The following is a 23,697-nucleotide window of genomic DNA, read 5'->3' on the forward strand; positions in this document are numbered from 1 at the left end:
CCGGGAGGTGATGTACCAATGGATCTATCTGGAGGGCGTCGTCGCCCCTCCCCTACCGAAAGAAATGCCCGCTTAGTTGAGGGCCGATGTTTTTATTGTGGAGGTGTTGGACATATGGTTAGAGATTGCCCCCAAGCGAGGGCAACTGGAAATCAACCAAGGAGGCCTGCGATGAGAGGAGCGGCGTTGACAGTGGAAGAAAATGACGGAAGCGATAACGAGTCAGCAAAAGATTTGTCCCTGCACTAAGTGGCTTAGCCCAGGGACCATTTAAGGATTTTTCTAGGATGTGTATTTCTGGTTTTTCGGTATCAGAGGAGGAAATGGATGGAAATCAACTTGTAGTAACTTGTTCGATTTCACAGAATAAAAATTCTTTTATACCTACCTACGCCCTTATTGATACCGGAGCATCAGGATATGCTTTTATTGATGAATCTTTTGCACGCCACAACAATCTTACAATGACCCCACTTAAAATACCTCGCCATGTAGATGTTATAGATGGAAGGCCTATTAAGTCAGGAAAAATTACCCACATTGTCGATGTCTCGTTAGACATTCATGGTCATCGGGAAATTGCGCCATGTTTTGTAACAAAGTTAGGACATTATCCGATTGTGATGGGGATACCTTGGATGCGACGACATGATATTACGATTCGACCAAAAGAAAATCTACTTATTTTTGACTCTCGAAGCTGTTGTCAATACTGTTCACTCAGTGGAACTGCAGTTATTGTTCATGGCATCTGGATTCCCTTACCGGAACACCATACGGTCATTGTTTCAGCAACTGAAAAATCTACGGTCAACATTGAACAATTAGTACCGAAAGAGTTTCACCATCGTCTCCATATGTTTAAAGAATACGATGCTTCAATTCTCCCACCACATCGACCATCCCATGATATCGAGATAGTACTGGAAGAAGGTAAACGACCACCATATGGACCTATATATGGATTGTCTCAAATTGAGCTGAAAGCACTACGGGAATATCTTGATGAAAATTTACCTAAAGGATTCATCCGAGCCAGTGAATCACCAGCGGGAGCACCTATATTGTTCGTAAAGAAAAACGATGGAACTCTTCGACTTTGTGTTGACTATCGAGGTCTAAATGCGATTACAATCAAAAATCGATATCCGTTACCATTGTTAAAGGAAACCCTAGCTAAGTTGTCAAGAGCAAAATACTATACAAAGTTGGATTTACGCTGGGGATATAATCAAATCAGGATAGCGGAGGGAGATGAATGGAAAACGGCATTTCGGACTCGATATGGACATTTCGAATATACAGTAATGCCATTTGGATTAGCTAATGCCCCTGCTACATTTCAACATTGGATCAATGATATTCTACGTCCCTACCTCGATCAATTCGTAACGGCATACTTAGACGATATCCTTATCTATTCCGAGACCCTATCAGAACATAAAGAACATATTCAAAGGGTTCTAAAGGTACTTGATGAGAATCATGTTCATCTTAAACCTGAAAAATGTGAATTTATGGTTCAAGAAACAAAATACCTGGGTCTAATACTTACTCCGAATGGGAATAGAATGGACCCAAAGAAAGTTATCGATGTCTTGGAATGGACCACACCAACAAACCTTCATGATGTTCAAGTATTTCTAGGATTTGCAAATTTCTATCGGCGATTCATTCTAGGATATTCGAAAATTGTTGCTCCACTTACAGCCTTGACGAAAAAGAATGTTAAATTTGATTGGACGGATCAAAGGGAGGAAGCATTTCAAACTTTGAAAAAGATGTTTACAACGGCGCCAATCCTAGCTCATTTTAATCCAGATCGAAAGATTGTGATAGAAACCGATGCGTCCGACTATGTCTCAGCAGGAATCCTATCTCAACGCGATAACGAAGGAATCCTACATCCAGTCGCTTTCTTCTCAAAGAAACACTCTCCTGCAGAATGTAACTACGAAATATACGATAAAGAACTTTTAGCAATTATACGATGCTTTGAAGAATGGCGACATCATCTGGAGGGAGCTCAATTTCCAATTGAAGTTCTTAGCGACCATCGGAATCTTGAGTATTTTATGACAACAAAATTATTAAATCGTCGACAAGCCCGTTGGTCCGAATTTCTTTCACGTTTCGATTTCGTTATACAATTTCGGCCAGGAAAACAAGGAACAAAACCAGATGCATTAACTAGGAGGTCAGGTGACCTACCTAAAGAGGGGGATGAACGGTTAACGCATCAGAGTCAAGTGATTCTGAAACGAAAAAATTTGGATACTAAGCTAAGTTTGTTCGCGGGTTCTTTGTCAAATGAATCCGCTGAAGGAGCGTCCACTGTAGAGGAGTTATTTTCAAAAGCTTATCAAGTGGATAGTTTCCCAAACAAAGTCCTCAATATGCTTCGGGATGGCATACGCCACTCAAACAAAATCTCACTTGCCGAATGTATGGAAGATAACAACGGTCGGCTGCTTTATCGAGGCATGCTATATGTACCAGACGACGATGACCTTCGACTAAGGCTTTTAAAAGAATACCACGACAAACCATCTGCAGGACATCCGGGTAGAGCGAAGACTCTGGAACTCCTAAGTCGAGAATATTACTGGCCACAGATCCGGAAGTTTGTCGATCAGTATATTAGGAATTGCAATGTGTGCACCCGTAGCAAGGCATCACACAATGCACCTTATGGAGTACTTCGCCCCATGCCGATTCCCAATGGACCCTGGACAGATGTCTCGATGGATTTTGTGACTGATCTTCCTGAGAGCGATGGATACAATGCAATCTTGGTTGTGGTGGATAGATTAACCAAGATGCGACATTTAATACCGACGACTAAAGAGGCAAATTCAAGGGAAGTAGCGAGACTATATATCGATAATGTTTGGAAGTTACACGGATTACCAGATACTATTGTATCCGATCGAGGAACACAGTTCGTTGCAGAATTCTGGAGGTCGCTTTGTGATCGATTGGAAATATCACCAAAATTCTCTACCGCATTCCATCCTCAAACAGATGGACAAACGGAAAGAATTAATGCCGTAATGGAACAGTACCTCCGAAGCTATGTTTCCTATCAACAGGATGATTGGGCTCGAATGTTACCAATGGCTGAATTTGCAACAAACAATCATGCCTCCGAAACAACAAAGGTCTCCCCATTCTATGCCAATTCAGGAAGAAATCCAAGAATGACTTTTGGCCCTTTGGAACATGGTCGAACGACGGCGGAGGATCAAGCGAATCATATTGCAAGGGAAATGAAGGATGTAGTAGATTTCCTAAAAGAAGAGATGTTTCGAGCGCAAAGGATACAAGAAGAATCAGCCAATAGGAATCGGACTCCAGCTCCTCGATATCATTTAGGAGATAAGGTTTTCCTATCGACTCGTCATATTCTAACCAAACGACCTTCCAAGAAATTCGACTGGAAACGTATTGGACCGTATAACGTTAAACGAATGGTCAATCCCTATACCTATGAATTAGAACTTCCTCATTCGATGAAAATACATCCAGTATTCCACGTTTCGTTATTGTCGCCTGCAGCCAATGATCCCTTGCCCGGTCAGGAACAACTACCTCCACCTCCAGTTGAAACTGAAGGACAGGAAGAGTGGGAGGTTGAAGATATCTTGGATTCGAGGAAACGAAGAGGAAGATTTGAGTATTTGGTACGGTATATGGGATATGATGAAGCCTCCTGGCAACCACTATCGGACCTTGAGCATTCACCTGATATCGTTAAACGATTTCACGAACGGTATCCAGGAAAGCCTAAGCCTACCAGGAGGTAGGCCTTAGAGGGGGGCGTGGTCTGTAACGGCAGCTATGTATTTCGGCTAGGTGATGAACTGGGATAAAGGAAGGAGGTATTGTGTAGTGGAATTAGGATTTGTAATGGGGATTTCTGTTATGTTCTTTGGGTTTCTGTTACGCGAAGGTATTAGTCATCGTTGGATTATGGGTGGATATATAAGGGGGCGTTGTTTTGTGCTTTTGTTTGTTTTCCTTCTTCTCTTTCTTCTTTACGCAACCTCTGTATTTATTCCACGAATACTATTCTTGTCCGCACTACGTCATAGGGCTCTAATCGGTTTATCATACCAGGTAGAGCCACCCATAGTCCATAGTCAAAGCATACCTTTACGTCTACGTCCACGTCTACGTTACTACCTAGGTTGTATTCCTTGGCACCACAGTCTATCGCCTACGGTCCTCGTGATAGGTATCCGTTACCACTTATGGACGAGCTGCGAGATCGAGTGGCAGGCGCGGTTATCTTCTCGAAGATTGACCTGAAGGAAGGTTATAACCTCATCAGGATCAAAGACGGCGACGAGTGGAAGACAGCCTTTCGTACGCGGTACGGGCATTTTGAGTACCTCGTCATGCCTTTTGGGCTGGCAAATGCGCCGGCGACCTTCCAGAACATGATGAATGATGCGCTGAGGGAATTCCTGGATCAAGGGGTAGTAGTATACCTTGATGATATCCTAATATATAGCAAGTCCCGAGAGGAACACAGGGAGCTGGTCGGCAAAGTACTTAGCAGGCTACAAGAATACAACCTGGTCGCCAACCCGAAGAAATCGTTCTTCGAGCTCACCGAAATCGAGTTCCTCGGATACATCTGTGAGGGATGCGTACCAGACCACAAGAGTACACTACGCAGAGCTCAGAGTTCGGCTAACAGCTACAAAGGTAGAAGTCTCCAAGGTCTCTTCAGTCAACGTCGAGTATAATTCTCCTTGATCCGATACGGGCCCCGCGAGCTACGTTATCAACAAAGATTCACTAGAGTTAGCGTATAGAATTCGACCGTCTTCGACGTAGTAGTTCAGGTAGAGTTCGAAGTCACGATAGAGTAAAGTAATTCCAAAAGTATAGTCAAATAAAGTTGTAACTCGCGTATCAACGATTTATATTGTTAAGACTCTGATTTCGCCGATGATAGTTTGGCTAGTCAGTGAATGACACAGTATTTATATCCCTCGCTTATGTCTCGAGGACCCAATCTAAAAATACAGAACACACTCGGGGCATGCCCGAGACCCTGAAAACAACCAAGAACATTTAACTCCTAAGTCCGTAACCCAAACTCCTAAACCCACTAAAACCCCTCAACCTTTTTATCCACTCTAATGCACGTTTCCCTGTCGATGTTTCTTCTCCATCGGCCGTCTGGTGGATAATCGTCAGCGTCGGCTATTCGGAGGTCTCGGACGGCAAGGCTACCTACTCAGGCCTCTTCCCACATCGCTTTCCCACATGGCAGAGTCCTCTCATGCCCACAGGTACCGCCAATAGGTACTCGGTCGGCTGGCAGCTTGCGCCGATTCGCTCCGAGTGGTCCGATCTTCGATCCGATTGATTCCAGCTGTCCCTCATATATCCATCGGTACCAAAACACTCCCCTCCGGTGGTTTGACGCTCCGGGGGTTATTATTGGGGTCGAAAACGTGTTTTTTTATGACTCCGTGTTTTGATCGTATATTGGTCGCACCACACTCCGCGAGTGCGGTCCAGAGATAACGTTAGCGTACAGAGGGTATTGGGGTATCTAATAGCCTTTTCTCTCACTCCCGTAAATGCTTGGCATGCCCGTAACAGCTTACCCCCCTTCCAGGGTGTCACGTCTCGGGACATCTTCTGACAGACTATGGTTCCAGTAAACCTGCTCCACATATCACCCGTGGTGTCTGTGGAGGGGAAGGACTTAGCCCCGTAGGGTACCTCTATAGTCTCAGGCGTTGGTCCTTCACGGCCTTGGGGTTTCTTCGATGAAAGTCGCGGACTAGGTCAAGTACGTCTGCGTTCATAACGTCCATGACTTGGTAAGTGCAGTCGCTCATCGAGTAGCCCCGCCATTTCACCAGGTATTCCACTAATCCTCTTCCACTCTTCCGGCTTCCCACAATACTTTCCACTTCATACAGCACCTCTCCTTCCTTATCGACCTCCTCGGGAGTCGGGGGACGTTGTTCGCGACCTGGGATACTGCTCTGTCGGTAACGTTCCAAGAGTTCAATGTGGAACACGTTATGGATTTTGACTTGTGGTGGCAGTTCCAGTTCGCAGGCTCGTTTCCCAGCTAGTCGGATAATCTTAAACGGGCCGAGTTTCTTATGATCGAGTTTCTTGGCAGAGCGACGGGTCTTGATGTTGGTCGCATTGAGCATAACCATGTCTCCCACCTTGAAGTTAGGCGGTTCGTCCCTTTTCCGATCATAGTATTTTCCCATTTTCTCCCTGGTGTCTGTTAAGCGAGCAAGAGCGGAGTCGTGAACTCCTCGGATAAAGTGAGCGTACAGGTCACTGGTTGGGTTGACCACTTCGGCTTCCGTCGGCCAGTTGGTTCTTGGGTTGTAACCGTAATTGGTATAGAACGGAGATTGGCCCGTGGCGGTGGTAACCGAGTTGTTGTAAGCATACTCCGCCAACGGGAGTAGCTCTGCCCAATCATCTTGCTCGTAGTTACAGAACGCTCGTAGGTAGTGCTCGAGGGTTTGATTAACCCGCTCTGTTTGCCCATCGGTCTGAGGGTGGAAAGCCGTACTCATTCTTATCCTCACATCCAACAATTCCATAAGGGATGCCCAAAAACTTGAAGTAAACTTGGCGTCCCTGTCGGAAACTATATCGAGAGGCAGCCCATGGAGTCGCCAGATTTGACCGAGGAATATCTTTGCTAAATCCTGCGCGGTCGTTTCTGCTACTAGGGGGATGAAGTGCGACATCTTCGAGAACCTATCGACTACTACCCAGATTTGGTTGTATCCTTTTGATTCCGGTAACTGCACAACGAAGTCCATTGATATCGATTGCCAGACAGAATGTGGTGTAGACAGTGGTAGAAGCGCACCGTATTTCTTATGGCGGCTGGGTTTGTTGCGCTGGCACTCGTCACATGACCGAACGTAATCATCAATCCACTCGTTCATTTTTGGCCAGTAGAAGTTGCGCGTAATGAGTTCCAAAGTTTTGTCTTGCCCAAAGTGTCCTGCCACCTTCGAATCGTGTTCTGACTGTGCAATTCGGATCTTGATACGGTCGTCTGCCGGAATGTAGAGTCGGTTCTTATAGAAGAGTAGCCCGTCTTTCTCAACGATATCCTTCATTTCCCCCAGATTCTCCCCTTGCTCAACTCTCTCTTTCATTCCTACCCATGTCGGGTCTCCCGATGCCGCCTGCCTGACATGATCCAGAAAATTCTTAGACCAGTCAATCACCCCCTTGGAGGCAAGCGACACCGCTGATACCACAAACTCTTCCTCCGCCAACTGTCCGGGCTTAAAGAACCTGTCTATCGGCTATTTCCCAAGCGTGCCTCCCCCTTCAGGACGGTACTCCGGCCGTCGCGATAGTGCATCTGCCTTCCCATTTTTGGTTCCCGGGCGGTAAATAATTTTAAAGTCAAATTCCGCCAAAGACTCAGCCCACCTTGCCTGTCGTCGGTTAAGAACCTTAGTGGTAGAGAAGTACTCTAAGTTCTTATGATCCGTATAGACGAGAACCGTTTGGCTAGGTCCTTCGAGGTAGTGACGCCATTGCTTGAAGGCTGACACAATTCCTAGCATCTCCTTATCCCAAACGTCGTAGTTGAGTTCCGCTGGGTTAAGCTTTCGAGAATAAAAGGCAACAGGGTGAGTTTTTCCGTCAATAACCTGGGATAGAATTGCGGCAATAGCAAAATCACTTGCGTCCGTTTCCACGATAGTCTGGCGATCTGGAGAGAAGTGTACCAAGATCGGCGCAGACGTAAACAGGGTTTTGAGTTTTTCGAAGGCTGCTTGGGCCGTCATAGACCAGACAAAGTTCTTAGCATCACCCCTGAGACAATCGGTAATGGGTTTACAGACCCCGGAGAAATTGTGGATAAATCTTCTGTAGAAGTTGGCAAAGCCCATGAAGATCTGTACTTCTTTAACGCTACGCGGGGCTTGCCAATTCGTAACAGACATAACCTTATCCAGTGCCATGGTGACGCCTGCTGGGGCAAGGATGTATCCGAGGAACTCGATTTCAGTGAGCTCGAAGAACGATTTCTTCGGGTTGGCGACCAGGTTGTATTCCTGTAGCCTGCTAAGTACTTTGCCGACCAGCTCCCTGTGTTCCTCTCGAGACTTGCTATATATTAGGATATCATCAAGGTATACTACTACACCTTGATCCAAGAATTCCCTCAGCGCATCATTCATCATGTTCTGGAAGGTCGCCGGCGCATTTGCCAGCCCAAAAGGCATGACGAGGTACTCAAAATGCCCGTACCGCGTACGGAATGCTGTCTTCCACTCGTCGCCGTCTTTGATCCTGATGAGGTTGTAACCTTCCTTCAGGTCAATCTTCGAGAAGATAACCGCGCCGGCCACTCGATCTCGTAGTTCGTCCATAAGTGGTAACGGATACCTGTTCTTAATGGACACGCGGTTAAGTCCACGGTAGTCAACGCAAAGTCGTAGACTACCGTCCTTCTTTTTCACAAATAGAATTGGGGCTCCTGCCGGGGATTTGCTCGGCCTAATCTTTCCCAATCGCAACATTTTGTCCAGGTACTCCCGAAGCACTTTCAGTTCGACTTCGGATAGGGAGTAAACGGGTCCCCATGGGGGTTGCTTCCCTGGTTCGAGATCTATCGCATGGTCGTAGGATCGATGCGGTGGTAACTTGTCTGCTTCTGATGGTAAGAAGACTTTAAGGAACCCATGGAGCCAAGAGGGAAGAGTTTCACGGAGGTTGACCGATTCATCTTCCAAGAGACAGATGTTACCGATGAATTGGGCCTCCGGATCGTCCAGTACACCCTCGTCCATTTCTATTTGAGGTTCCTTGTCAGTGAAGCATCGACTCTTGCAGTTCTCACCATCGTAGGAAACTTCCCCATTTGCCCCTATAACCGGCTTGTGTTCTTTCAACCACCAGTTTGGTAGTATCGCATCGATGCCAGGCGGGAGAGGGGCGATCTCGAATGATAGTTGCGTTTGATGCCCCTTTGACATTATAATTAATGGTTGTGTAAAGGCGTGTCCCGTGCCCTTCATAACTTCTCCCGTAAATCCAAATACCCGGGCCGGGACGTCTCGTTTCACCTTCGGGACCTCAAAACTATCAACAAAAACAGCAGACAAAACAGGACCAGTTGCACCAGTATCCAACAACACCTTACAAGATAAACATTTTTCCGCAAAACAAAGGAACTGATTAACGATAGGTCGAGGACCGTGAATAGGTTCCTCCAAAATTTTCTGTTTTTTCTCCGGATGGGACGCTCTCCCTTCCTGCCTTTTTCTTTTCATATTTTTTTTGTTGTTTTCCGTCAGTGATAACATAGCAATCTGGGGATACTCCTGACCTGACTCATCAGAGTCCCCTTTTAAAAATCCTCGTCGAAATCCATCTCAGATTCCGATCCACGTTCTCGCACAAACGCTTGTCCACTGGTGTACTCCGCAGCAGCCGTCGCAGCCGGCTTCTTAGCACGGTGCCTCATTCGCTTTCTCTGAGGTTGGGGTTCCGGTGGTTCCATATCGTGGTCGCCATCGTCATCGCGGGTACGCTTTCGGGAGAAAGAGGAGATAGATGCACTGCTGTTAGCATCTGAACGGCACCACTTCCAAAGATGACCCTTTCGGCCACATCGCACACAGGCTCCATCGGTCTTCCGCTGTTCTCGGACCGGCTGTGGAACTCCTTTGGTGGCTTCGTCGTAGTCGTGGTATATTGGCTTATTCCCCGACTTGTTCTTGCTGGTGCTTTTCTTATCTTGCCCTTTTTCTTTCTCCTCAGTCTGAGCCCTCCCCTTGATCTTAAACCCCTTTTCCTTTTGCCGCGAGTTCCCACCGTTATTCGACTCCCTTCCCCTCGACTCTGCTTTCCCCAACATCTTCATCTGCTCTTGATAAGCCTCGTGAGCCTTGCCGGCTCGTTCCAACTGTTGGATGTACTCGGAGTCGTCATCGGTTGGATCGAAGCGTGAGTGGCGCTCCCGGATTTCATTTGGTAGTCCTTGGAGTAGGGCGGCGCGATAGGATGCTCCTTTCATCTGAGCATGCTGGTTCATGATCTCCATTCTCGTCAGGTAGTCTCCGATGTTAGCAGAGTACTTAAACTGCTGCATCTTCATCGCGTTCTCCATAGCCTCTTGAGTGCTTAAGAAGCGTTTCCTGATCTCTTGACGGAACCGAGTCCAAGTAGCATAGTCCGCGGCTGCCGGTCCTAGCATCTTGGTCTCGATGTATTCCATGAACCATTCCTTTGCTAACCCACACGTATACGTTCCAGCGAACAGTACCTTGTTCCTGTCCGTTCGGAACTTCTTGGGCTTTTGCTCGAAGTAGATTTCGCACTCCATGAGCCAATGCCGCAGGTTATGCTTCCTGGCATTATCGAACTCAAAGGGTATTTTGGCGAGCGAATCTACCATATCGTAGTCTTCAGGCGGCGCCGAATTCCGGTTCCCGCCTCGGTTCCTTCTCCAATTCTTCCGACCGTGCGACCATTCACTGTTATCGTCGTCATCGTCGTCGGAAGGTTCTGGATCTCCCCCAACGTTTCCTCTTGGTGGGTTTTGTGGAGGTTGCTTCCCACCATTCCCACCAACTGGAGCAGCTTCCACCGGTCCTCTGCCACTATTGCCATGCACTGGGCCGGCATCCTCCGGTCGCCTGCCTCCATTTCCTCCTACGGGACCAGCATTTCCTCCCACTGGGCCAGCATTTTCGGGTTTCTTGCCATTGCCAACAGGAACCGTTCGGGGCGCGTTAGGGTCTAAGGGAGCACTAGCCACGGAAGGTGCTACTGACAGGTGTTGTCGCAGTAGTTCCTCCATCTCGGCTACTCGTTGGTTTCTTATCTCATCGGACTGCTTGAATTGCGCAAACATAGCCCGTTGTTCCCCTTTCTCCTGCTCCCGCTCTTCTCGTACCATCCTCAGTTGTCGCTCCGCTTCCAACAGTTGGTCCTGGGTAATCCGATGGTTACGGTCCAGAACCTCATGGTCGGCGGCTCGTGCGGTTTCTTGCATTTGTTGGACATGGGTGACGAGCTCAAAGAGCGACTCGAGATGTTGTTTTTGGGCAATGGCTTCTTGCCGTACTTTCTTATCCAGGATTTGTCCACTCCCTTGGACTTGCTCCTGGAGGTTTTGTAGCTGCTGCCAAACGGCCTGTCCAGCTGCACCAAGATACCTCATTTGTGCCTCATGGGTATCCAAAAACTCCTGCATATTCCTCACGAACTGGGCTTGAGCAGAGCGTTTACTCGATTGCCTAGTTGTTGTAGAGGGTCCTCCCGTAAGTAGGGGGTCTGGGCTAGCAGCCCTTGATATCACCATAGAATCTTCTCCTCCGGCCTCCTCAGTTACGGCCGAGGTATCTATGAAATAATTATCCCTTCGGGTAGTCATTGTGATATGGGATAATGATGATAGTTCTTCTTTTTGAGGTGACTTCGTTACTCCAAGTGAACTTGTGAGTAACAATATACTGTGAGGGATGCGTACCAGACCACAAGAGTACACTACGCAGAGCTCAGAGTTCGGCTAACAGCTACAAAGGTAGAAGTCTCCAAGGTCTCTTCAGTCAACGTCGAGTATAATTCTCCTTGATCCGATACGGGCCCCGCGAGCTACGTTATCAACAAAGATTCACTAGAGTTAGCGTATAGAATTCCACCGTCTTCGACGTAATAGTTCAGGTAGAGTTCGAAGTCACGATAGAATAAAGTATTTCCAAAAGTATAGTCAAATAAAGTTGTAACTCGTGTATCAACGATTTATATTGTTAAGACTCTGATTTCGCCGATGATAGTTTGGCTAGTCAGTGAATGACACAGTATTTATATCCCTCGCTTATGTCTCGAGGACCCAATCTAAAAATACAGAACACACTCGGGGCATGCCCGAGACCCTGAAAACAACCAAGAACATTTAACTCCTAAGTCCGTAACCCAAACTCCTAAACCCACTAAAACCCCTCAACCTTTTTATCCACTCTAATGCACGTTTCCCTGTCGATGTTTCTTCTCCATCGGCCGTCTGGTGGATAATCGTCAGCATCGGCTATTCGGAGGTCTCGGACGGCAAGGCTACCTACTCAGGCCTCTTCCCACATCGCTTTCCCACATGGCAGAGTCCTCTCATGCCCACAGGTACCGCCAATAGGTACTCGGTCGGCTGGCAGCTTGCGCCGATTCGCTCCGAGCGGTCCGATCTTCAATCCGATTGATTCCAGCTGTCCCTCATATATCCATCGGTACCAAAACACTCCCCTCCGGCGGTTTGACGCTCCGGGGGTTATTATTGGGGTCGAAAACGTGTTTTTTTATGACTCCGTGTTTTGATCGTATATTGGTCGCACCACACTCCGCGAGTGCGGTCCAGAGATAACGTTAGCGTACAGAGGGTATTGGGGTATCTACTAGCCTTTTCTCTCACTCCCGTAAATGCTTGGCATGCCCGTAACAACATCCTTGCCCCAGCAGGCGTCACCATGGCACTGGATAAGGTTATGTCTATTACGAATTGGCAAGCTCCGCGCAGCGTTAAGGAAGTACAGATCTTCATGGGCTTTGCCAACTTCTACAGAAGGTTTATCCACAATTTCTCCGGGGTCTGTAAACCCATTACCGATTGTCTCAGGGGTGATGCTAAGAACTTTGTCTGGTCTATGACGGCCCAAGCAGCCTTCGAAAAACTCAAAACCCTGTTTACGTCTGCGCCGATCTTGGTACACTTCTCTCCAGATCGCCAGACTATCGTGGAAACGGAGGCAAGTGATTTTGCTATCGCCGCAATTTTATCCCAGGTTATTGACGGAAAGACTCACCCTGTTGCCTTTTATTCTCGAAAGCTTAACCCAGCGGAACTCAACTACGACGTCTGGGATAAGGAGATGTTAGGAATCGTGTCAGCCTTCAAGCAATGGCGTCACTACCTCGAAGGATCTAGCCGAACGGTCCTCGTCTACACGGATCATAAGAACTTGGAATATTTTTCAACAACCAAGGTTCTTAACCGACGACAGGCAAGATGGGCTGAGTCTTTGACGGAATTTGACTTTAAGATTATTTACCGCCCGGGAACCAAAAATGGGAAGGCAGATGCACTATCGCGACGGCCGGAGTACCGTCCTGAAGGGGGAGGCACGCTTGGGAAACAGCCGATAGACAGGTTCTTTAAGCCCGGACAGTTGGCGGAGGAAGAGTTTGTGGTATCAGCGATGTCGCTTGCCTCCAAGGGGGTGATTGACTGGTCTAAGAATTTTCTGGATCATGTCAGGCAGGCGGCATCGGGAGACCCGATATGGGTAGGATTGAAAGAGAGAGTTGAGCAGGGAGAGAAGCTGGGGGAAATGAAGGATATCGCTGAGAAAGACGGGCTACTCTTCTACAAGAACCGACTCTACATTCCTGCAGACGACCGTATCAAGATCCGAATTGCACAGTCAGAACATGATTCGAAGGTGGCAGGACACTTTGGACAAGACAAAACTTTGGAACTCATTACGCGCAACTTCTATTGGCCAAAAATGAATGAGTGGATTGACGATTACGTTCGGTCATGTGACGAGTGCCAGCGCAACAAACCCAGCCGCCATAAGAAGTATGGTGCGCTTCTACCACTGTCCACGCCACATTCTGTCTGGCAATCGATATCAATGGACTTCGTCGTACAGTTACCGGAATCAAAGGGATACAATCAAATCTGGGTAGTAGTCGATAGGTTCTCAAAAATGTCGCACTTCATTCCCTTAGTAACAGAAACGACCGCACAGGATTTAGCGAAGATATTCCTCGGTCAAATATGGCGACTCCATGGGCTGCCTCTCGATATAGTTTCCGACAGGGACGCTAAGTTTACTTCAAGTTTTTGGGCATCCCTTATGGAATTGTTGGATGTGAGGATAAGAATGAGTACGGCTTTTCACCCTCAGACCGACGGGCAAACAGAGCGAGTCAACCAAACCCTCGAGCACTACTTACGAGCGTTTTGTAACTACGAGCAAGATGATTGGGCAGAGCTACTCCCGTTGGCGGAGTATGCTTACAACAACTCGGTTACCACCGCCACGGGCCAATCTCCGTTCTATACCAATTACGGCTACAACTCAAGAACTAACTGGCCGACGGAAGCCGAAGTGGTCAACCCAACCAGTGACCTGTACGCTCACTTCATCCGAGGAGTTCACGACTATGCTCTCGCTCGCCTAACAGACACTAGGGAGAAGATGGGGAAATACTATGATCGGAAAAGGGACGAACCGCCTAACTTCAAGGTAGGAGATATGGTTATGCTCAATGCGACCAACATCAAGACTCGTCGCTCTACCAAGAAACTCGATCATAAGAAACTCGGCCCGTTCAAAATTGTCCGACTAGCCGGTAAACGAGCGTGCGAACTGGAACTGCCACCGCAAGTCAAAATCCATAACGTGTTCCATATCGAACTCTTGGAACGGTATCGACAGAGCAGTATCCCAGGCCGTGAACAACGCCCCCCAACTCCCGAAGAGGTCGATAAGGAAGGAGAGGTGCTGTACGAAGTAGAAAGTATCGTGGGGAGTCGGAAAAGCAGAAGAGGATTAGTGGAATACCTGGTGAAATGGCGGGGCTATTCGATGAGTGACTGTACGTATCAAGTCATGGACGCTATGGATGAGGAAGTACTTAACCTTGTCCGCGACTTCCATCGAAGGAACCCCAAGGCCGTGAAGGACCAACGCCTGAGACTATAGAGGTACCCTACGGGGCTAAGTCCTTCCCCTCCACAGACACCGCGGGTGATATGTGGAGCAGGTTTACTGGAACCATAGTCGGTCAGAAGATGTCCCGAGACGTGACACCCTGGAAGGGGGGTGAGCTGTTACGGGCATGCCAAGCATTTACGGGAGTGAGAGAAAGGCTAGTAGATACCCCAATACCCTCTGTACGCTAATATCAACTCTTGACCACACTCGCGGAGTGTGGTGCGACCAAATTACGACCAAAAACCCAGAGTCATAAAAAACACGTTTTCGACCCCAATAATAACCCCCGGAGCGTCAAACCGCCGGAGGGGAGTGTTTTGGTACCGGTGGATATATGAGGGACAGCTGGAATCAATCGGATCGAAGATCGGACCGCTCGGAGCGAATCGGCGCAAGCTGCCAGCCGACCGAGTACCTATCGGCGGTACCTGTGGGCATGAGAGGACTCTGCTATGTGGGAAAGCGATGTGGGAAGAGGCCTAAGTAGGTAGCCTTGCCGTCCGAGACCTCCGAATAGCCGACGCTGACGATTATCCACCAGACAGCCGATGGGGAAGAAACATCGACAAGGAAACGTGCATTAGAGTGGATAAAAAGGTTGAGGGGTTTTAGCGGCTTTAGGAGTTTGGGTTACGGACTTAGGAGTTAAAATGTTCTTGGTTGTTTTTCAGGGTCTCGGGTAGGCCCCGAGTGTATTCTGTATTATTAGTAGACTGGGTCCTCGAGACATAAGCGAGGGATATAAATACTGTGTCATTCACTGACTAGCCAAACCATCATCGGCGAAATCAGAGTCTTAACAATATAAATCGTTGATACGCGAGTTACAACTTTATTTGACTATATTTTGGAAATACTTTATTCTATCGTGACTTCGAACTCTACCTGAACTATTACGTCGAAGACGGTCGAACATCACACGCTAACTCTAGTGAATCTTTGTTGATAACGTAGCTCGCGGGGCCCGTATCGGATCAAGGAGAATTATACTCGACGTTGACTGAAGAGACCTTGGAGACTTCTACCTTTGTAGCTGTTAGCCGAACTCTGAGCTCTGCGTAGTGTACTCTTGTGGTCTGGTACGCATCCCTCACAGAAAGTATGCGGAGAGAGATGAACTGGAAGCCGATGCCATGGAGATTGAGTGGACAAACCCGGCAACTCCACCAGACTTTGTTGCCGAAATACAGAAAGCCCTTGATGAAGGAAGGCTAGTGGTAGGGAGACCAGCAACTCCGGCACCAAATCCAGGCTCCAGGTCCTCGTCCAGGGAAGCCACCAGGACAATGCAGCGGAAGACCAGTCCCTTCGCAGCATTTCCGGTCAGATCCACTAGGAGAGTTGTTCCTATTGTGCAGCCAGCGGTGGAGCATCTCCCCTGCCTCCCAGCCACTTTGCAGGAGTAAACCCATTCCTTGGATTAGCGGACCGATCCTTTGATTTTGAGGGAGAACACTACCCAGGTGCAGGCCGAGGACCTCCCAGTCCGCTGGCCAGGAATCCGGGAAGGTTCACCATGTCTGGGGCTGCTCAACCAGCAGCAACCTCCCCACTGGCCAGCAACCCGGCGTCAGTAGCACCTGTGGCCCCTCCTGCTGTGGCCGCCGCTCCCCCTCCAGCTAATGTACAGGGTGGAAGCGGTGGAAACCAGAACCCTCCACCTCCTGTGGCCCGCGCTCCCACTCCTGGAGACTCAGACAGTTCTGACAGTTCAGACTCGGAACCAGAAGGTGGTGATAGAAGAGGCTGGCGGAGATATCTCAAGAAGAAGTTGGAGAAGCAACAAAAGGATTTGTTTGCTATGATGTCACAGCAGTACCGACCTCCGGCCGCCTCTCCCCCTTCTACTTCCACTAGGGCCCGAGAACCAAAGGTACCACCACCCTCCAAATTCCAGGGCAACGCGGAGCAAGTGGAGACTTTCATCCGGCAATGTGAGAATGTGTTCTCCATTGAGAGCCTGTCATTTACCTCTGAGGAGGTTAAGATCCGATATGCAGGCAACTTGATGGAAGGCGAGGCAGCGATCCGATGGTATGAGGCATACCACAATTCTATTGATCAAGCCTCCGCCAACCGCCTTGCTGGAATGACGGTGACTTTGGATCTGAGATGGAAGCGCTGGGACTCCTTTGTGGATGCTTTTAGAGCAGCCTTCGGTGAAGCCATCTCTCGAGATGATGCTGTAGCCCAATGGAATACACTTACCCACACAGCCCGAGGAGGAATTGATCTCTTCCTGAATACTATTATTCAGCTGATGTGGAAGACTGGCTATGAGGGTCAGTTGGTGGATGATAAAATCAATAATTCCCTCCTTGCGGACCTAGGCATGAGTTGGGCTCTTTTTAATCCCAAGCCAAAGTCCTTGATGGAGCGGATAGCTGCTCTAAGAGAGTTAGGGCACACACATGAGAGGTACCAAGGGATGGCAGCTGAGAAAGCGCCCCCTCGGACCAAGAAAGATCCTCCCGCTCAGAAGGACCAGCAGCCCAAGAGGAAAAGAGAAGCTGCGAGCTCCTCCGGACCTCAGAAGACTCCTGGACCTAAAGACAAAGCGGTGGAACTGAAGGGTATCCCGGGAGATATTCTAGAAGAAAGAAGGAAAGCAGAAGTATGCTTGAAGGTATGACCTTCCGGTACTCCCTATTGGTAGAGTGCATAGACTGACTTGTGCAATAGTGCGGCAAGTCCAGACACAAATGGACCGATTGTTGGTCCAAGGAACCTACTGTTGTCCGAGTGGCAGCAGTGAGAGTACAAAAGCAGAAAAGAGGGAATGGCAAGTCCAATTCTCAGAAGAAGGCTAAAGTGGCTGCTGTAGTAGCAGAAGATCCACTTGTTGTACTCCCGGAGGTTACAGAAGATTTTGTTTTGCAGCCTGAGCAAGACTCGGACAATGAAATCCTCTGGTAGAAAAGTGTCTGTTTTGGGTCTATGTTTACTAGTTTTCTTTTATATGGGTTTTCTGGTTTCTATGTTTCTCTTGAATAAATTATGATTGTGTTCCGCCTATTTGATTGCTCCAAGCACTCTGAGGATGGGTTTAAGACCCGAAACAGCTGGTCTGTCAGTGCTCTACCAAAGTTACATTTGCTACCAAGACACTTCCAAAACCACTGCTAAAAAAACCACTACACAATACTTCTGCTATATTACCGCCTGGGAATAGAACCAAAGGATCTCTGATCTTAGTAGTGCCCGAAGCTATTAGCTATGTTGAAAAGACAAAGAGAAACAAGTTCAGAACCCGCTGTTAAGCAAAGAAGGTTGGAACAGAGGCTTCCCTCCTTACCAGTACATGGAAAAAGACCTATACTGAAGGCAGGACTGTCATGGACAGTCAAAGGAAAGGATGAAGGCGCCCAAGGGTCTTTCCTGTTTGACACCGGTTGTACAGGAGCAATCCTCAACCAGAGTTTTGTCAGGAAGCATGGAATTCCCTTAGTGCGGCGAGATCAACCTCTGACAATGTTTGATGCTCAGGGAGATGTCATGATGGGAGGAGGCGAGTATTACACTCACCCAGTCCGCATGACTATGGGAGATCATAAGGAGACACTCCGATGGGAGGTGGCTACTTTGGAAGAAGGAATGACCGGTTACCTGCCAATTAGTTGGGCTAGGAAGCATAACCCGGACATTAACTGGGAACTCAACACCATGAGCTGGAGGAGTGACTACTGCAAGCAGAATTGTCTCCCAGCGGCCACCAAGATTGAACTGATCTCTCCATACCAAATGTTGGAAGAAGAAGAGACAGTCTATCAATTGGTTGGTTCAGTATGGCATGATGAGGATGGAGGTGATATTGCTGAGAAAATACACCACCTATACCGGGATTGGGCTGATGTGTTCAGTCAAGAGAAGATTGAGGAAATGCCGCCGCATTCCCATAATGATTTGAAGACCAAACTCTTGCCTGGCTGTGAGGGATGCGTACCAGACCACAAGAGTACACTACGCAGAGCTCAGAGTTCGGCTAACAGCTACAAAGGTAGAAGTCTCCAAGGTCTCTTCAGTCAACGTCGAGTATGGTTCTCCTTGATCCGATACGGGCCCCGCGAGCTACGTTATCAACAAGGGTTCACTAGAGTTAGCGTGTGATGTTCGACCGTCTTCGACGTAATAGTTCAGGTAGAGTTCGAAGTCACGATAGAATAAAGTATTTCCAAAAGTATAGTCAAATAAAGTTGTAACTCGCGTATCAACGATTTATATTGTTAAGACTCTGATTTCGCCGATGATGGTTTGGCTAGTCAGTGAATGACACAGTATTTATATCCCTCGCTTATGTCTCGAGGACCCAGTCTACTAATAATACAGAATACACTCGGGGCCTACCCGAGACCCTGAAAAACAACCAAGAACATTTAACTCCTAAGTCCGTAACCCAAACTCCTAAAGCCGCTGAAAACCCCTCAACCTATTTATCCACTCTAATGCACGTTTCCCTGTCGATGTTTCTTCTCCATCGGCCGTCTGGTGGGTAATCGTCAGCGTCGGCTATTCGGAGGTCTCGGACGGCAAGGCTACCTACTCAGGCCTCTTCCCACATCGCTTTCCCACATAGCAGAGTCCTCTCATGCCCACAGGTACCGCCGATAGGTACTCGGTGGGCTGGCAGCTTGCGCCGATTCGCTCCGAGCGGTCCGATCTTCGATCCGGTTGATTCCAGCTGTCCCTCATATATCCACCAGTACCAAAACACTCCCCTCCGGCGGTTTGACGCTCCGGGGGTTATTATTGGGGTCGAAAACGTGTTTTTTAACTAGGAAAACCGCAACTCCGCATTTGGTCGCATATTGATCGCACCGCACCTCGTGGGTGCGAACCAGAGTTGATAGTGGTGTTGCCATTAGTATCAGAGGGTATTGGGGGTATCTACTAGCCTTTCTCTCACTCCCGTAAATGCTTGGCATGCCCGTAACACAAAGAACCTGTCTATCGGCTGTTTCCCAAGCGTCCCTCCCCCTTCAGGACGGTACTCCGGCCGTCGCGATAGTGCATCTGCCTTCCCATTTTTGGTTCCCGGGCGGTAAATAATCTTGAAGTCAAATTCCGCCAAAGACTCAGCCCACTGTGAGGGATGCGTACCAGACCACAAGAGTACACTACGCAGAGCTTAGAGTTCGGCTAACAGCTACAAAGGTAGAAGTCTCCAAGGTCTCTTCAGTCAACGTCGAGTATGATTCTCCTTGATCCGATACGGGCCCCGCGAGCTACGTTATCAACAAAGATTCACTAGAGTTAGCGTATAGAATTCGACCGTCTTCGACGTAATAGTTCAGGTAGAGTTCGAAGTCACGATAGATTAAAGTAATTCCAAAAGTATAGTCAAATAAAGTTGTAACTCGCGTATCAACGATTTATATTGTTAAGACTCTGATTTCGCCGATGATAGATTGGCTAGTCAGTGAATGACACAGTATTTATATCCCTCGCTTATGTCTGGAGGACCCAGTCTACTAATAATACAGAATACACTCGGGGCCTACCCGAGACCCTGAAAAACAACCAAGAACATTTAACTCCTAAGTCCGTAACCCAAACTCCTAAAGCCGCTGAAAACCCCTCAACCTATTTATCCACTCTAATGCACGTTTCCCTGTCGATGTTTCTTCTCCATCGGCCGTCTGGTGGGTAATCGTCAGCGTCGGCTATTCGGAGGTCTCGGACGGCAAGGCTACCTACTCAGGCCTCTTCCCACATCGCTTTCCCACATAGCAGAGTCCTCTCATGCCCACAGGTACCGCCGATAGGTACTCGGTGGGCTGGCAGCTTGCGCCGATTCGCTCCGAGCGGTCCGATCTTCGATCCGGTTGATTCCAGCTGTCCCTCATATATCCACCAGTACCAAAACACTCCCCTCCGGCGGTTTGACGCTCCGGGGGTTATTATTGGGGTCGAAAACGTGTTTTTTAACTAGGAAAACCGCAACTCCGCATTTGGTCGCATATTGATCGCACCGCACCTCGTGGGTGCGAACCAGAGTTGATAGTGGTGTTGCCATTAGTATCAGAGGGTATTGGGGGTATCTACTAGCCTTTCTCTCACTCCCGTAAATGCTTGGCATGCCCGTAACACAAAGAACCTGTCTATCGGCTGTTTCCCAAGCGTCCCTCCCCCTTCAGGACGGTACTCCGGCCGTCGCGATAGTGCATCTGCCTTCCCATTTTTGGTTCCCGGTGTAACGGAGCCATTTCAACTGTCTGGTGTATGAGTACACACAGGGCCCGGTTACATGCTGAGAGTTATTGTTAGAAGCCAGTTGCACGGTGATATGCAAGTACCGGCAGTGTGGTTAGCTACCAGCTGTTAGAGTAACTACATTCCGGGCGCTAGGAAGGGGATCTATTCATGGGAGCAATGACTGACGAGTCTATGCCTCGCCAGTGTCTAGAAGACCGGCCAGAGTGAAGCTCTGATTGTCCGGTGATCCACTATAATCCTTTGAGCATTGTAAGTCCGCCGAAGGGCAGGGACTATGCTAGGGAAGTCTACAATAAGCGAAAAGCTCTACAGCAATGATTAAGCTTACACCTGAGCGGCAGCTCATTCATGCAGGTCCTCGGTTGTGTGGCAACCAAGGCTGCAGGTGTTACAAAGGCTTTGACTAAGGGTGGTTGCCTTGGGTATCGGAAACACCTGCTGACGCTTAGAGAAAAGCGGGGTAGCGGTGGTATTGTTTCCGGTACTGAGGGAAGGCCCACCGGAACTTAGTAAAGGAGTTAGGAGCAGAGAATAGAGGCCTTCGGAGTATAAGTACTCAGGTTCATCCTCGCCCTTGAGTCCTGTTCTCTCCAGTCTTCATCAGAAAGAAAAACCAAATTCTTATCGGTAGCAGAGCCCTTAAAGATTATTGAGTTCTAGCGATAGTATCTTTGAATAATCTGCAACCTGATTATCTATCTTGCACGGCCGTCTCTATTCTATACAAATCTATTTCTCTTAGAAAGGACCCCCGTTACAGATAATCTTTAAGGCTCAAGTCACCTTCAGATTATTCTTCCTATATACAAAAATGTCCGCCCTCTCAGCTCCGGATGCGCCCCTGCAGATTGAATGGCAGCCGGTGCCCCTCCAGCTTGATGCCACCGGGCAGACACAGCTTGTCAAGAAGCCCAGGACCGCTTTACAGACCTACATCCCCGGTTGCGAGCCTGCTTGGCAGGATACCGACGAGATTTCCGTCCAGCAGTTCTTCACAGAGCTCCAGACCTACCTCCAGCACAGCCTGCAGAATCAGTTGACCCGGGGCAGTCAGGCCCTACTCCTGGTACAAGAGCGCCAGGCAGCACAGAATGCTCTGATGGCGGAAGCTCTTGAGTACATGAGAATGGAGGTCAACTCTGTTCAGGAAGAACTCCGGAAGTATGTGGAGAAAGATGAGCTGAATGCCGATGCTATGGAGATTGAGTGGACAAACCCGGCTACTCCACCAGACTTTGTGGCCGAGATACAGAGAGCCCTTGATGAAGGAAGACTGGTGGTGGCTAGACCAGCAACTCCGGCACCACTTTCAGTCTCCAGGTCCTCTTCCAGAGCAGCTACCAGGACAATGCAGCGGAAGACCAGCCCCTTTGCAGCATTTCCGGTCCGATCCACTAGGAGAGTTATCCCTATTGTGCAGCCAGCGGTGGGGGCTTCACCCTTACCACCTAGCCGCTTCGGTGGAACACATCCACTCCTTGGAGGAGCCGACCGATCCTTTGACTATGAAGGAGAGTTCTTCTCAGGTGCAGGCCGAGGACCTCCTAGTCCGCTAGCCAGGAACCCAGGAAGGTTCACCATGTCTGGGGCTGCGCAACCAGCAGCAACCTCACCACTGGCCAGCAACCCGGCACCAGTAGCACCTGTGGCCCCTCCTGCTGCGGCCACCGCTCCCCCTCCAGCTCAGGCACAGGGAGGAAGTGGTGGGAATCAGAACCCTCCACCTCCTGCGGCCCAAGCTCCTGCTCCTGGAGATTCAGACAGTTCAGACTCGGAACCAGAAGGTGGTGATAGAAGAGCCTGGCGGAGATATTTTAAGAAGAAGTTGGAAAGGCAGCAGAAGAATCTGTTGGCTACGATATCTCAGCAGTTCCGATTTCCGGCCGCCTCTCCCCCTTCTACTTCCACCAGGGCTCGAGAACCAAAGGCACCACCACCTTCCAAGTTCCAGGGCAAGGCGGAGCAAGTGGAGACCTTTATCCGGCAATGTGAGAACGTCTTCTCCATTGAGAGTCTATCCTTTACCTCTGAGGAGGTTAAGATCCGATATGCAGGCAACTTGATGGAAGGCGAGGCAGCGATCCGATGGTATGAGGCATACCACAACTCAATTGATCAAGCCTCCGCCAACCGTCTTGCTGGAATACCGGTGCAGTTGGATCAGAGATGGAAGCGCTGGGATTCCTTTGTGGATGCTTTTAGAGCTGCCTTCGGTGAAGCCATCTCTCGAGATGATGCTGTAGCCCAATGGAATACCCTTACCCACACAGCCCGAGGAGGAATTGATCTCTTCCTGAATACTATTATTCAGCTGATGTGGAAGACTGGCTATGAGGGTCAGTTGGTGGATGACAAGATCCATAACTCCCTCCTCCCGGACCTAGGCATGAGTTGGGCTCTTTTTAATCCCAAGCCAAAGTCCTTGATGGAGCGGATAGCTGCTCTAAGAGAGTTAGGGCACACCCATGAGAGGTACCAAGGGATGGCAGCCGAGAAGGCGCACCCTCGGACCAAGAAAGATCCTCCCGCTCAGAAGGACCAGCAGCCTAAGAGGAAAAGAGAAGCTGCGAGCTCCTCCGGACCTCAGAAGACTCCTGGACCTAAGGACAAAACGGTGGAACTGAAGGGTATCCCGGGGGATATTCTAGAAGAAAGAAGGAAAGCAGAAGTATGCTTGAAGGTATGACCTTCCGGTACTCCCTATTGGTAGAGTGCATAGACTGACTTGTGC

The 23,697-nt window shown here is 48.8% G+C and overlaps 5 protein-coding genes across 5 annotated transcripts; 4 read left to right on the top strand and 1 right to left on the bottom strand.

The window, feature by feature from the left end:
* Positions 1 to 323: 323 nt before the first annotated feature.
* H6S33_003932 (uncharacterized protein) lies at positions 324 to 3,806 on the top strand (the record flags this gene model as incomplete). The annotated part of the gene is made up of 1 exon (XM_044835284.1): positions 324 to 3,806. The coding sequence occupies one exon, from the start codon at positions 324 to 326 to the stop codon at positions 3,804 to 3,806; it is 3,483 nt and encodes a 1,160-aa protein (XP_044691466.1).
* Positions 3,807 to 9,382: 5,576 nt separating this feature from the next.
* Positions 9,383 to 11,413, bottom strand: H6S33_003933 (uncharacterized protein; the record flags this gene model as incomplete). The annotated part of the gene is made up of 1 exon (XM_044835285.1): positions 9,383 to 11,413. The coding sequence occupies one exon, from the start codon at positions 11,411 to 11,413 to the stop codon at positions 9,383 to 9,385; it is 2,031 nt and encodes a 676-aa protein (XP_044691467.1).
* Positions 11,414 to 12,497: 1,084 nt separating this feature from the next.
* On the top strand, positions 12,498 to 14,741 carry H6S33_003934 (uncharacterized protein; the record flags this gene model as incomplete). The annotated part of the gene is made up of 1 exon (XM_044835286.1): positions 12,498 to 14,741. One exon carries the CDS (start codon positions 12,498 to 12,500, stop codon positions 14,739 to 14,741), a length of 2,244 nt encoding a protein of 747 aa, XP_044691468.1.
* Positions 14,742 to 15,886: 1,145 nt separating this feature from the next.
* On the top strand, positions 15,887 to 16,159 carry H6S33_003935 (uncharacterized protein; the record flags this gene model as incomplete). Its single annotated transcript, XM_044835287.1, has 1 exon — positions 15,887 to 16,159. The coding sequence occupies one exon, from the start codon at positions 15,887 to 15,889 to the stop codon at positions 16,157 to 16,159; it is 273 nt and encodes a 90-aa protein (XP_044691469.1).
* A 5,618-nt stretch (positions 16,160 to 21,777) lies between these two features.
* On the top strand, positions 21,778 to 23,646 carry H6S33_003936 (uncharacterized protein; the record flags this gene model as incomplete). Its single annotated transcript, XM_044835288.1, has 1 exon — positions 21,778 to 23,646. A coding segment is annotated over one exon (1,869 nt), but the record flags the coding sequence as incomplete, so codon positions are not given.
* Positions 23,647 to 23,697: the final 51 nt, after the last annotated feature.

This window comes from Morchella sextelata (assembly GCF_020137385.1).
Source record: "Morchella sextelata strain SCLS chromosome Unknown scls_16, whole genome shotgun sequence".
NCBI classification, from domain to species: Eukaryota; Fungi; Ascomycota; class Pezizomycetes; order Pezizales; family Morchellaceae; genus Morchella; species Morchella sextelata.